This window comes from Euphorbia lathyris, chromosome 4 (genome assembly GCF_963576675.1).
Source record: "Euphorbia lathyris chromosome 4, ddEupLath1.1, whole genome shotgun sequence".
NCBI lineage: Eukaryota > Viridiplantae > Streptophyta > Magnoliopsida > Malpighiales > Euphorbiaceae > Euphorbia > Euphorbia lathyris.
In genome coordinates, this window is record NC_088913.1 from 88,178,924 (window position 1) to 88,193,631 (window position 14,708).

Consider the following 14,708-nt stretch of genomic DNA (forward strand, 5'->3'; position numbering starts at 1 on the left):
ACGAACGCAACTGTTCATGAACAAGGATGACTATTGGAATTTATACTAATTTCATTTATATATATAAATTTTCCAACAGGTATCATATCGACTGAATTTGTGGAAACGGGTAGTGAGAGAAGTTGAGCTAAAAGGACGACATACCGAAGGAAAGAGATGACTAAAACGTGTGGAAACAGAGCTCACACGACGTGTGAAAAACCCACACGTCGTGTCGATCCAAATGAGATTTTTTGCTTCTTAATTTGTAATCCACAAGTCGTGTAACTATTTCTACACTTCGTGTGGACTTTTAAACTCACCAACTCTATTTCCAAAATAAAGCCCACACGATGTGTAGCTATTCACACACGTCGTGTGGAATTTTTAAAAGGACGTTGTGAGCTAATCTTGCCCCTTTCTCGAGTTGTCTCCTAATTACAACTTTGTCATTTCTTATTTACAACTTCTACCATCAGCTTATTTACAAGGTTGCCGCCCCTTTACCGAGTAAATTATATTAATGGTACCTGGATTATACTTTAATTCACACTTTGGTACCTAAATTACACTTTGTCACAAAAATATACCTGAACTAACGATGACTGATGACTGGACAATTAAGTCTATTTTATCGGTTACTGACCACTCAATGCAAGAGTTAGACCATTTTTATTAAAAATTGGGACCCATAATACACCCCGCTAATATATAATTACAATAATACCCTTCAATTAAATACACAATATTACCTTCTCCCATGCTCTCTCTCCTTGTGTATCTCTCTCTCTCTCCTTGCCTCGTTCTCTCATTGCTACTCTTTTTTTTTTTGCTGGTTCATAATCAGTTTGACAAAAATAATGAAGGTAGAAGGCATTATGCTAGGAATCGGTTCAACAATCTCTGTAAAACAGATCGTGTGAAATTTGGGCTTGGAGAAATCTGAGGACATAACTCCTATTGATCCTGGAAGAGAGAGAAGGAGAGAGATTGGAAGAGAGAGAAACAAACTCCCATAGCCGTAGCTTTCCTTCAATTTTCCTGATTCTAACTCATCTATCTCTCCTTGGATTTTTTTTCTTGCTGATGTAATTACTGTATGTAACTGATTTCATCCTTGATTATTGATGTCTTGTCTATTAAATCATATACTTCCACCATTAATTATCATAAATTTGATTTACTAATTTCAACAGTCTCTCATTGAGCTTCTTCCTTCAATTCTTCTCAAAAAATTTTTTACAGACCGCAGACGAACTCGCTCCGTCCGACGATCTCGAGTGAAATTCAGAGAATTTTTGGTGAAAAGAGATCGAAAGAGTGGAAAACATATAGGATCCATGGATGTGTTTCTTTGGTGAAAAGAGATCGAATCGAAGAGTGAAATTCGTCTAAATATTAACGTGTCTAAGATCCCATATTTGGAAGTCGTCGGGAATGTTTTATCCATGGATGTGTTTCTTTTAATCAAACTTGAAAAGATGATGAACGTAAGCTGAAAGAGATTTGAGGAGAGAAGAGAGAGAGAGAAACAAAAAAGAGAGACAGGAAGATAGAGTCTCAAAGGAGATGGAAATGGGTCCCGAATTTTTAGTGTTATATTGGTTAAATAAGTGTTGACTGTTGATTTCCGGTTACTGATATTTAAATATCCAGTTATCTATATTTGAAGTATATTTTTGGGACGAAATGTAATTTAGGTACCAAAGTATGAATTGTGGTATATTTCAGATACCAATGGTGTAATTTACCTCCTTACCATTCTTTCATTTTACCCATTTAACTTTTATTTAAGCTAGTTTATTATCAGGGCTTTATTATATTTCTTTACTAGGGTTTAGTGGATATTTAAACCCCATTTTACGAAGAACCTTTTAATTAATTTATACAAATGATCTCTTTAAGAGTTTTTACGGATCATCCTGATTTTTAATTCCTACAAATTTTATCTTATAAATTTAGCGGTTTCATGGCTTTTTCAAATTTAATTTAAAATTATTTTACAATTCAAAACTATCGTTACAAACGGATCCGTATCCAAAACTAATTAACTTAGGTCATTCACAGAAAATAACAAAAACTACCTATTGTGAACACAAATGAAACAAGATTCTGGTTAAAAGTTGAAAAAGTGTTCTAAACAGATAAGTTTTACAATAGTATAATAAAGAGTAGAAGCCTAACATCTGAGCGTTTGTAGTCCAACGGTTAGGATAATTGCCTTCCAAGCAATAGACCCGGGTTCGACTCCCGGCAGACGCAATTTCCACCTTTTTCAGTATTATCGAAGGTTTTTTTTTTTTTTTTTTTTTTTTAAAATTCCAATTTATGCAGCTTTCTGCAAGCAGAAGAAAGACTGCACTATGGCAATGGAATTATCGTATGATATCGTTGAGTTCATGTCTTTTACCGTATGAATATCTCCTCCGGCCACTGTTTAGGGTTTCAAACTTTTCAAACCCTAGAGAAGCCTTAGCAAATCTAATAGCAGCTTCTAGAATACACGATGGCCGTGCTAATCTTGCTTCAAAGGATATTCCAACGTCTAATAGCAGGGGTTGTTTCCGAGCCAGATTTTGGAATTCTCCGTCGAGGATTACAGGTCTTCGCAAATGTTTGTTTAGCTGGAGAAAAACACCAACAATTCATATGCCATTGCTTCTTCCCCCCTGAGTTTGTTGCAGTTGCAGAAGTCCGTAGTCGGGTTAAGATTGTTTGTTTTATAATTGGAGGCAAAATCAGCTTTCTCCTCCATTAACATTAACCATAAAACTAAACTTCTACGTTATTGCCCATCACTTTCCCAAACACTATGTTTTAGCCGGCGCATTTTTGGCTGTGTTCATAATGTTGGAGACAAATCCGAAGTTGGTGTTTCTTCATCGCCTATATATTATATTCGGTAATTGCTCTTCGCTATCCCACTGCCTATTTCGTCATCATCTACTCTCTTTCAGGTTTGCTTTGGCATCTGTTACGATTATAATCAATCAATGGCTGAGGAAGCCGTTATTTACATGGGGAAGCAAATATCCAACTTAATCAAGTTAGTTCCGTATGACTTCCGAGATTTGAAACTTTTTTGGGGACTTGAGGAGGAACTCAACAAGCTTCGGGAATCGCTAGATGCGATTGCAGATCTAGTTGAAGATGCAGAGGAGAAACAAGAAAAAATGGTGGAAGCGAGACGGTGGCTGGGGAATCTGAAAGTAGTAGCTTATGAAGCTGATGACTTGCTTTCTGAATTAGCTTATAAAACTACTCGACTTCAGATTCGAAATCAGGAGGTACTTATAATCTCATGTATGTTGATTGTTCAATTTTAACTAATGTAACTCAATCTAACTTAAATTGCAGTTTCTCTGAACTAGAAATTAGAGTAAATTTACTGGAGTGCAAATTATGATTTTGTTGGGGAAAATTTCACATTTTTGGTTCCTGTGCTTAGGGCTCTAAATGGGCCAAGCCGCTCATAAGCGGCTTGGTAGTCGGCTCGATAAAAAATCGGCTTGATTCGGTTCGATTTGTAAACGAGCCGCTTGTGAGCATATTTTAGTGGCTCGTTTCGTAAGCGAGCCGAGCTTGAACAGACCAAAGCTCGGCTCAAAAGCTCGTGAGCAAGCTCGAACAAATTTTAGTTTTGTAGAAAACTATATAGTTGTGTTGTTAGTTCACAAATATCTCAATTTAATATTATTTCTTTTGCTATTAGATGGTTTCGTTCACAAACATAATAAATGAGTAATAGACGAACTATTTGTAAGATTCTTGTTTATTTATTCACGAACTTTGCTTGTGAGTTTGTTTATGTACACATTGCTAGCAAATTTCATAAATATAATTAAAGATTTACTCATAAACAATTCATGGTTAGATAATTTTCTTAATGAACCAAGTTCAAAGAGGATTTAGGGCTCGAAACAAGCTCGAAGCTCGACTCGAGTTCATTTATTTTCTAATGAGCTAAGCCGAGCTTGAGCAAGCCAAAGCTCGGCTCGGGCTCGAATTCGTTAATTTTATAGCGAGTAGAGCTTGAGCAGGTCAAAGCAAAGTGCTTGTCTAAATGTCTTCATTAAGCCTTCTACTCTGATTTGGACTTAGGTAGCCCTTGTATTCTCATTGATTGGATAAACTCTATATATAGTTTTCTCTAATTCTTTGAACATGCTGTTATCAATTCATAATCATACTTGTTGAAGTATTTAATCATACTGATTATAAGAAATTGGTTGAATATCAAGCACTTTGAAATGCAAATTGGTCTGATATATCTATATGAGACACAAATAGGACCTCATAAACCTTTGTGGATAGATAATCTAGTTCCAATTAATAAATCTGACATGAAGTTGCTATTTTAGATTTAAACATTTTTTTTATATGGTAACAGATATCCTTGTTGACACTATTTTAACCAAAATTGTAAAAATTTATAAACGTCACAAAAAAGTTGTGTTATTTATTGAACAAAATTAACCTATGATCCTGAGAAGATTAATCACAAATTATGCATGCTTTTCCAACCAGGTGGATAGCTTGTGTTCAAATATGAAAACCTATGCCAAAAAGGCTGGATATCGTCTCATAGTGGCACATAAGCTTAAGAAAATTTCGAAGTCACTGCAATTCATTCAAGAGGGTGGTCAATCCCTTCAGCTTAGGTCAATCCAACAGAATTCTGAGGATACGATGTCTCAGGATAGGTTCCAAACACACCCAATCCTTGAAAATTCAGTTGTAGGAAGGGATGATGATGTAGACAAAGTTGTCAACTTGCTGACTAGCACTTGGCGTCGACGACTTACAGTTGTTCCTATAGTAGGACAGGATGGTCTTGGTAAGACAGTTTTAGCTAAACTTGTGTGTCAAAGAGTCATGGCAAGAAACCTTTTTGATGTTAAAATGTGGGTGAGTGTTTCTAAAAAAATTGAAGAACACGAAATTTTGAGAGAAATGTTGCAATCATTGAGTGGAAGAAGGATGGGGGTCTTAACCAACAAAGATGCATTTCTTCAACAACTTCAAAAAAAGTTGGTGAACAATAAATTTCTTCTTGTTCTTGATGATATTGTGTGGGATAATGTTTCTAGGTGGTGGCATGAATTGGAATCTAGGTTGTCAAAACTAGGTACAAAAAATGGAAATATTGTTCTTGTCACAACTAGTAGTGAGAGAGTGGCTTCCCTTATTGAGACTTCACCTCAACAGAGGCATACACTTGATTCCTTGTCCGATGATGAGTGTTGGTTAATTTTGAAGGAAATAGCGTTTAGAAATGTGACAGCACCATACCCGTGTAATTTAAAGAACATAGGAAAGGAAATTGCTATAAAATGTGGAGGAGTGCCATTGTTGGCGAAAGTTTTAGGAGGGACGATGGCATTTTACAGGGATGAGGAAACATGGTTGAAAATTAGAGATAACTATGTTTTACGTGGTGTCCGAGGTGATGTTTTTTTGCCTATATTGAAAGTAAGTTTTGATCACTTGCCCTCATATTTAAAGGCATGCTTTGCATTTTGCTCAGTTTTTCCAAAAGGCTTTTCAGTTAGAAAGGAGGAGTTGATCCAATTATGGATGGCTGAGGGGTTTGTTGAGTCATGTGATGGGGGCAACGAGTATTTTTATGCCTTGCTTGCGAATTCCTTCTTCCAAGATGCAGAAATAGATGATAATGGAGAAGTTATACGATGCAAAATGCATGGTCTTCTGCACGATCTTGCATTATCTCTATCCAGATCTGAAATATCGATGTACAGTTTAGCCACAGATGATCAATTAATCACAACTTCAATGAATATTCTAAAAGATAGGGCTGGGAAGATGCGTTCGATTATCCTCTATTATGGTGCTACTTATTATGAGTATTCATGGGAGTTGAAAAGGTTGCGGACTCTTTACTTGGAAGTGTTTCCATCATCAATCAGCAAAATAAAACACTTGAGATACCTTGATTTCTCAAATTCTGAAATCAAAAAGTTGCCAAAGTCAGTCACCAAGCTCTACAATCTTCAAATTTTGGATCTCTCAAATTCTAAGATTAAGAAGTTGTCTGAATCCATCACCAATCTCTACAATCTTCAGTCTTTGAATCTCTCAAATTCTAAGATCGAAGAGTTACCTGAACTCATCACAAATCTTTACAATCTTCAAACTTTGAATTGCTCAAATTCTCAGATCAAAGAGTTGCCCGGATTCATCGGTGAACTCCAAAATCTTCATACCTTAAATGTCTCAAATTCCAACACAAAAGAGTTGCCTGAATCCATATCAAATCTTCTCAATCTTCGAATTTTGGATGTCTCAAATTCTAACATTACAGAATTGCCTGAATCCATCGGCAAGCTCCATAATCTTCAAACATTGAATGTCTCAATGTCTAAGATCAGAAAGTTGCCTGAATCCATCACCAACCTTTGCAATCTTCAGACTTTGAAATTTGTTGATTGCAAGGAACTTATCAGTCTTCCTAGAAAGAAGATGAGGAATCTGATGAGTTTGAAGCATATTGTGTTTTCTTATGAGTTCTATATGCCATTTGGACTGGGGCAGCTATGTGGTCTTGAAACGTTGCCTTTCTTTGTTGTGGGCTCTGATTGGGGAGGAAGCATTCAAGAACTTGAATGCTTAGATCAACTAAGAGGGCACTTGGAAATAACCAGGCTTGAGGAGGTGGAAGATAAGAAGGAAGCAAAAAGAGCAAATTTGCAGGGGAAAACAAAATTACAAGGTTTAGGCTTTCAATGGAGTTATGGAGACAATGGTAGAATTTCAAGTGATAAGGAACTGCTGGAAGGCCTTCAGCCTAACGCAAACATAAAAAGAATAAAGATCAAGTATTACATGGGTGAGAAATGGCCATCATGGATGCTGAGAATGGGAAGTCCAAGGCACATTGATGTTTTGTTGAGAATGAATAATCTGGTGGATCTTAGCTTAGAGAGGTGCTGGAACTGTGTACAACTCCCACGACTTGGAGATCTTCCTTGTCTTCAATTTCTTCACATAAGTCATATGAAAAGACTCAAGTGCATAGGTAATGAGTTTTATGGAATTGATAGTAAAGGCAATTTCAGTGCTTGGCACTTAAGGCTGTTTCCATCATTGATATCATTGTCTGTAAGTTGGATGGAGAATTTGACGGAATGGAGCTCTCCATCGGATGGCAATAAGGTTGTTGTGTTTCCTTGTCTCGAAAATTTGTCCATTCAATCTTGTCCTAAATTGACAGGTTTTCCAATGAGTGATCTGTCTGAACTCGTGAAGCTAGAAATCCAAGATTGCGAGGAATTGAGGCTCTTATTTGATAAAAAGCAGTCATTTTCCTTTCTGACAAGTATATCAATTGCTGGATGTTCAAAATTAACATATCTTGGAAATAGGCTTTTGTCCGATATGTGTTTCAAGGAATTGAGTGTAAGAAGATGTGAATGGCTGACATTTATTCCTGATGATTTTGGGAAGCTGAGCTCTTTAACCTCCTTAGAGATCTATTGCTGTAAAAGATTGAGATGTTTTCCAGAGGAGATACTATGCAAACTCACTCAGTTGAAGAATGTAAGGATTGGTGCATTCTCAAAGGAGTTGGATGATTTCCATTACCTGAATCGGATCAAAGACCTTAAATGTCTTGAAGAGTTAGAAATATGGGGATCTGATTTTTTTGACCGTGAAATGCGTTTTCTACCAAATCAACTTCAAAACCTCACTGCCCTGAAATCATTGAAGATAATGGGATTCACAACGATGGAAGCATTGCCAGAATGGTTGACGAGTCTTCAGTCTCTTAAGTCCCTTTCTCTGGATTATTGTCGGCATCTCGAGTGTCAATCAACAGCAACTGTCGTACGACGCCTCTCCAAATTAGCGCATCTCTACATTGATTTCTGTCCCCTCTTGGAGGAAACTAATCTTCAATGTTTGCTGTTTTTGAACGGTGCAAAAATCAAAGTTGAGTTTTCAAATGTCTCGAAAGTCAGAGTCCGATTGGGATATTAGTTGGATGAATTTGCTGCATTTCGTTTTGTTTGGTAGTTCTTGTTTAAGGCTTTCAAATGTAATTATAGGTAGGAATACATTGTGGCTAAAACACTGATGTATATTGCATTAAAGATCCTAAGGAAGAAATTAAGATGAGATTGCCATTTGAAATTTGTTATACTTTAAGCACTGATGTAGATTTATTTGAATCCTTTTTATTATTGGTTCTTTCAGTTTGTGAAGTGTTAAATATGATTAGTTGTTTGTGAGTTCTTGCATTTGAATGTAAAACTCTTATTTGGATCCCTGTTTTTTCATACTCAATTACAATGTTTATTAGGAAAATAAGTACAATATTTTTTATGCAAATCCAAAGTTAACCTAACCCCTTTCTCTCTATTTTCTAATAGACCTCCTTTTTTTCGCTTAAACACTTTCCCTTGTTTGGGTCAATCAATTTGCAGACCTTTCTGTGAGGCTGAAGATTGAGAAACGCAGAGAGAAGGTGCTCCCCTGTGATAGTATACTTGAAAAGAACCCTTTTGTTCCAGCGGTGCCATCCTCGAAACAAAAGGAGAAAAAGAAATCTAAGAGAAACCAGAGTGTTTCTGAACCTAAAGATACCAAGGTAATTGTATGTGCAATCGATTTTGATGGAGCTTGTCCTTAGTGCCTAGGTAATTTTATGTAGAGATAATAATTGATTTTGTTTTCTTTGATAATATTGCAGGTGATTCTGACAACAAAACCAGGAAGGTACTTAATTATTTCTAATAGTCTAAGTTCCAAGTTGGAGGGCGAGCCTTGGCACAACGGTAAAAACGTTGTTGCCGTGTGACCAGAGGTCACGGGTTCGAGTCTTAGGAGCGGCCTCTTGCTAATTAAATTGGCAAGGGAAGGCTTGCCCCCAATACACCCTTGTGGTGGGACCCCTCCCCGGACCCTCACTCAGCGGGGACGCGTAATGCGACCGGGCCGCCCTTTTTTTTTAGTCTAAGTTCCAAGTTATAGATTGTTGCTAAATTGCATCTGAATGAGCGTATTTCTTTAAATTTGATAAACTCGCATGTTATTTACAGGTATGCGTACCTTCAGTAATTCCAGCAGTGGAAGTTGCGGCTCTAGGATGCTCATATAATCCTCCATCAGAAGCTCATCAGGTAATTTCTTGAAGGAGTTGATATCAATTCCCAATTCTTATATCATTTCTTAAAAAAAAGAACAATTTGTGTTCTTTGTAACTTCAATTTAGGATTTGTTGGCCCAAGCCATTGCAGAGGAAATGCAGAAAATGTATCAAAGTTAGTTGGGACCTCAGCCTGTCCCGTTAACTGTTTCTGCAAAACACCGAGTGCTTGATGACCTCAGCCTGTCCTATTAATTGTTTCTGGAACCAAGTGCTTGATGAAGAAGATGTTACTTCTTTATTAAACGCATTTTTATATTTTGGTTGTGTCCCAGAAGAATTTTTTTGAATCATGAGCCGTTGTATTAGATATACTTTCTCGAGGCCGATAATGTAACAGAGAATGAGGATACTGCACTTGATAAAAAGTAAGATTCCTCTTTTCTATTGCAACAAGTATTTTATATGTTATAAGCATTACATAAACATAAAAGCTCACACTTATTATCTGTTACATAATGGACATTATATCCAATGAATATGAACTTTATTTGACGATGTTCTTGCATTTGCTTTAACCTGCATTCCTGGGTCCTGACTACATAGAAATAGAATATGTATTCTGATAATTATATCATCTGAATTCTTTCTATTTTAGTGACTCGAGTTGAGTTGAATAAGAGAGCTAGACATAAAGAACAGCAGAAAATTTTTGCAGAATCCAAGAAGAAAGATAGAGGGACTCTCAAAAGATAATAATTTCTGTTCAAGTGAGACTTACTTCTAATGATTGTTTTTCTCCTCTTTGGTTGTAGTTAGGGATGTAAATGGGACAGGGATTCCCCGTCCCCATTGGTGATGGGGATAGTTTTGTCGCCCGTGGTGATGGGGTGGGGATGGGAAAAGGTATCCCCACCCCGTGGGGATCCCCGACTATTTCCCGTAATAATTGAATTTTTTGGACGATTTTGAGTATTTTTTAATAAGGTGATTGGTTGTTTTTAGTTTATAGTTTTTTTTATGGTTTAGAAAATTTAAGAATGATTGTTGATGCTTGGTATTATTAGTGATTCTTAAAAGTTTTAGACATTACTATGTTTTTTAAACATAAACGTGATTCCTCATGAGGAACGAGGAATACAGAATGGGAAAAAGGTTTTGGAACATTTGTAAACGGGGAATAGGGATCCCTGTAGGGACGGGGATGGGGACCAATTTTTCCCCATTTAACTCGCAGGGACGGGAATGGGGAATTCTCGACTAGTCGGGGATGGGGATGGGAAGTGCATTCCCCGCCCCGCGCCGTTTACATCCCTAGTTGCAGTGACCTTACATCATTGATGAAATAAGAAGATGTGGAGAAGCATAAGAAACACATAAGACGAGTAGTAGGAAAGACTAAACATACGTCCACCATGCTCGGGAAAGCACAAGTACGCATTTAAATTCCTTTGATGCCACTAAAAAATTTGCAATGTTTTTCTTTTGTTACTTCTTTAGTAATATGAACAAATTCACATTTATGTCAAGGTTTCACTACTATTATTAAGATGTAACTTCTAAAATGGGTTTGTTCAATCATTTCAAGCTTGTATAATGTTGTTAATTACCTCAAGCATGCAAAAAAACTAATTAGCATATTTCTGCTTCAGATTTGAGCCTGCTCCCTCCTCAAGAACAAGAAATTACTGGTTCTCTTCGCAAGCTGAAGGTGCTCTCTTGAATCTTTTTATGTGTCATGAGAATCTATCCTTTCCAAGCTTAGGAACTGAAGTTGTGTTCTTTGGTCTTTTTATTGAATTATGTAAAGGGTTGCTGCACCCTTCTAAATGATCGGTTTAAAAGTCTAGAGAAGAGAAGAGGAGAGGATTGATCCCACCTGCCAAAAGCCGAAGGTCAGTTGATTCGGTTATGTTATTTCATTGTGCGTTAACTAGGGGTGCGTGTCGGTTGAAAACCAAACTGAAACGAAAAAACCGAATACTGTATTACCCAATTTTTTTTGTTTGTGTAGTGTAGACCATGTTGTGGATTACCAAAAAAAAAAAAAAAAAAAAAAAAAAAAAAAGAGGGAGCAGGAGGAAAAGGAGATGTATATAGGAAAGACCAATGTCAGTCAATGAAATTCAATGTGTCTAAAACCATAGTTGTTAAAGGCGTGCCTTACGCAACGCTCAAGGTAGTGAGCCTTCATTGCACATGCTGAGGTGCAGTTTAAAAGGCTCTCATCTTGTGCGTGTCGCTTGGGTTTCGGAGCACGTTACATATACTGTTTTCACTAGGTTTTTTTTTCTTTTTACTGTTGTGTGTAAACCAAATGGTTGATTAATCTTATCATGGAACCGTTTTAGCTAAAAGGTCAAGCTGATAGTTAAAGGTCCACTTCATATTAATAGCTGACACACCCCTACACGCGAAAGCAGACTTGGGCTTGAAGTGTGACAACACAGGTCCATATTACCATGTCCTGCAAATAACTCAACAAATGGGGCTGATACCATGTCATGGAACCGTTTTAGCTAAAAGCTCAAGCTGATAGTTAAAGGTCCACTTCATATTAATAGCTGTCAAATCTCAACCACTAATTTAACTTAAATAAACTTAATCTTAAATAGTGATCTAAATAAAAATATGTAAGTATGAATTTAACTTGGTGTTTTTAACATTTAATATTATGTTTGTATGTGGTTTTGTTTGTTTTTGTTTGTGTGGTCACAATTTTTTTTTTTTACGATTTAACTAGTAACAGAGTATTAGTGATATTGATATCAAACATTGGTATGCTTTGCAATGGAATCAATTGAAATAAAAACTTAACTTGATAGTTAAAGATCCATTTCATATTAATATCTGATACACCCTACCTCCGCACACAGATGACAACTAATATCATATCATGAAACCAATTGAACTAAAAGTTTAAAATAATAGTCAAAAGCTCAATTCATATTAATATCCGCTACACGCGAATGTCTACTAGGTTTGAAGCGTGCACAACCCAGACCCATATTGCCACATATTCGAACCCTCGATTACTTGATCAAAGAGGCCCTGATACCATATCGTGGGACCAATTGAACTAAAAATTTAAGATGATAGTTAAAGGTTCACTTCATATTAATATTTGACATGCTTTAAAGGTCCAAAAATGTCACTACCTCCTATATTTTGAAAAAGTTATATTTAACCCGTAACTTATTTAAAGTGACTAGTTAAACTCTCTGAAATGTACTTATTACCTCTTGTACTTTCTTAAAGTGATATATTAGTCCATTAACTTGCTTAAAGTATATATATTTTCAACTTTCCAAAATCTCTCCTGCTACTGCCATGTGGATTTTAGGGAGTTAACTTTTCACTTTAAACAAGTATAACGAGTTCATAGAAATGTTCAGGGGTTAATTGGCGTTTTGGAACAAGTTCGGATGGCAGATGATATATTAAGCCTAAAATCTACTACATTTCTTGTTGAGTCATCACATATTGTTCACGACCAAAAATTGAACAACTTTTGCAGGTTCTCGTGTCATAATCATGTTATATGATCTATATACTTTATATGATTATTTATGATATGAATATATAGGGATATTAACGAACCAAACTGATACCGAACCCATGATTATTTTCATGTCAAAATTGAACAACTTTTGCAGGTTCTCGTGTCATAATCATGTTATGTGATCTATATACTCCACATGATTATTTATGATATGAATATATAGGGATGTTAACGAACCGAACTGATACCTAACCCATGATTATTTTCATGTCATAGTTTTGGTTGCAACATTAAACATGTGTCATGAAGACATCGATAATGTTTCTTTTCATAAACTCAGACTCTGAATCTCTCTTAAACCACCAGGATGCAGTTGGATGAACAACAATATCAAGAATTTCATTTTTCTGAGGCTTTTTATGGAGGTTTATTACAAGTTACCCTATTTTCCTACGGACATCACTTATCTCTTGGAAAGTCCAGAAACAAACTATAGTCAATCAGAATATCGACGTAAAACTACTTCAAGCGAGCGTTACTGATTTGGCCGTCTCATGTAATAGTATATATATATAAGTCTTGTAATACTCGGATGATGGTGCTTTTCGTTTTCTTTGTTCATTTTTAAGTAAGATATTAAGAACCTATTTGATAACAACAGAAATTTTTTAAACACTTATTTAGTTTAGTGTATTTAATGGATTTTTGTTAATCACTAGATTATTCAATTAAATTAAATGTCATTTATTTTGATAAATCAAAGTATTTAACCTAACATTTTAAAGTTAAACATTATCAATTAATTTTTTCAAAAAAAATATTCTAAACTAATATTTTTATATTCAACAGTTATTTTTTATATTTATCAATCAATTATATTATTTAAAAGTCTCTTTAGATTTACTATCATTCATTTGATTTGTTGAACATTCTAATATTATATAGTCTCTTTTTAAGAGAGAGATTTATGAATTTATCAATTTGAAAAGATTATTCCGAATCAACCAACATTATTAGGTTAATTCAAATTAGGGAATAAAATTAAGTTCTAATATTAAATTACAAAACCATAAATACGAAAAATCTGGAAAATAAAAGTAAATTGTATGACCGATATTTCAATTTTTTCTTTTGTTTTTTTACGTTTTTCCATTTTTCACAATTTTACGTTTTTTCATTTTTTTACATGTTTTTTTCATCTTTTTCACTTTTTTTTTCGTTTTTCATGTTTTCACTTGTTTTTTCATGTGTACTATTTTTCACATTTTATTCAGTTTTACTTGTATTTTTCGTTTCTTCTCGTTTTTCCATGAATTACTTATTGGTTATTTCTTCGGCCATTAAAATCATATATATAACTCTCACTCTTTTTTCCCGGTAGAGGTTTGGTTTGGATTGGTTAATAACCGATTAATGACTAGTTAAATTAACCAATCCGTATGAAATTATTTATTGGTTTGGTTAAAACTAATCCATAAAAATAAATTCGTAAACTAGTTATTTTTTAATTAGATTGGATCATTGGATTGGTTAGCTTTTTGAGCACCTTTAGCTACAACTCGTACGATATAATTCATTGTAGTTAAAAAAAATATAGTTATCTTTTTAGAAAATATCATCGTCAATAATTAGAAATAAGATAAAAAAATAATATGTTAATATAATAAAAATGTAATTCAATATAAATAACATATAATTAAACTAAATTTCAAAATATAGTTCAAATTATATTTAAAAAAGTTTTTTTAATACTGGTGGAAATGTTTCTTTAATAATTAAAAAAAAAACAAGAAATGAGGGTCACTCCAATTCTTAGTTGGACAGTTGGGTCATGGATTCACACTGATTTTTGTGCAGTGCAGCATTATTTAAAAAAAAATCATTGGTTTCGCTAATTTACAAAGCCCTAATATACAAATAACCCCTGGTTCAAATATTGCAACTACCCCCCTCAACTTTCAATTGTAACAATTTACCTTAACTTGTCCAATTGTAAAACATAACCCCAAATTGAGATTTTTTTTACCCCGTACTTGAAGCAACCGTAAAAATGTTTCCCCGAATTCGTATCACGCTATGAAATCTTCAATGAAGTTATTTCTCCACATAAACACATTTTCA

At 35.0% G+C, this 14,708-nt stretch overlaps 1 protein-coding gene, 1 long non-coding RNA gene and 1 other non-coding gene across 4 annotated transcripts; all 3 read left to right on the plus strand.

Annotated features, from left to right (window-relative positions):
* The first annotated feature begins 779 nt into the window (after positions 1 to 779).
* LOC136227975 (uncharacterized) lies at positions 780 to 1,622 on the plus strand. Its single transcript, XR_010688357.1, has 2 exons — positions 780 to 1,076; positions 1,225 to 1,622. It is a non-coding gene; the product is annotated as an uncharacterized lncRNA (long non-coding RNA).
* Positions 1,623 to 2,169: 547 nt separating this feature from the next.
* Positions 2,170 to 2,241, plus strand: TRNAG-UCC (transfer RNA glycine (anticodon UCC)). The gene has a single exon. It is a non-coding gene; the product is annotated as a tRNA-Gly (tRNA).
* Positions 2,242 to 2,280: 39 nt separating this feature from the next.
* LOC136226396 (putative disease resistance protein RGA3) lies at positions 2,281 to 8,416 on the plus strand. 2 transcript variants are annotated; one of them, XM_066014866.1, is made up of 3 exons: positions 2,281 to 2,846; positions 2,937 to 3,266; positions 4,507 to 8,416. In XM_066014866.1, the coding sequence occupies exons 2-3, from the start codon at positions 2,973 to 2,975 to the stop codon at positions 7,975 to 7,977; spliced, it is 3,765 nt and encodes a 1,254-aa protein (XP_065870938.1). In that variant the 5' UTR covers positions 2,281 to 2,846; positions 2,937 to 2,972; the 3' UTR covers positions 7,978 to 8,416. The 2 variants fall into 2 exon arrangements, with proteins under 2 accessions (XP_065870938.1, XP_065870937.1); XM_066014865.1 differs by having other exon boundaries at positions 2,281 to 3,266.
* The last annotated feature ends 6,292 nt before the right edge of the window (positions 8,417 to 14,708 follow it).

What these genes read in the sequence shown, in the direction of transcription:
- LOC136226396 (XM_066014865.1), top strand. Translation starts at nt 2,973, where the DNA reads ATGGCTGAGGAAGCCGTTATTTACATGGGGAAGCAAATATCCAACTTA. An exon ending in TTCAGATTCGAAATCAGGAG is followed by an intron (nt 3,267 to 4,506) that starts GTACTTATAATC and finishes TTTTCCAACCAG; the next exon opens with GTGGATAGCTTGTGTTCAAA.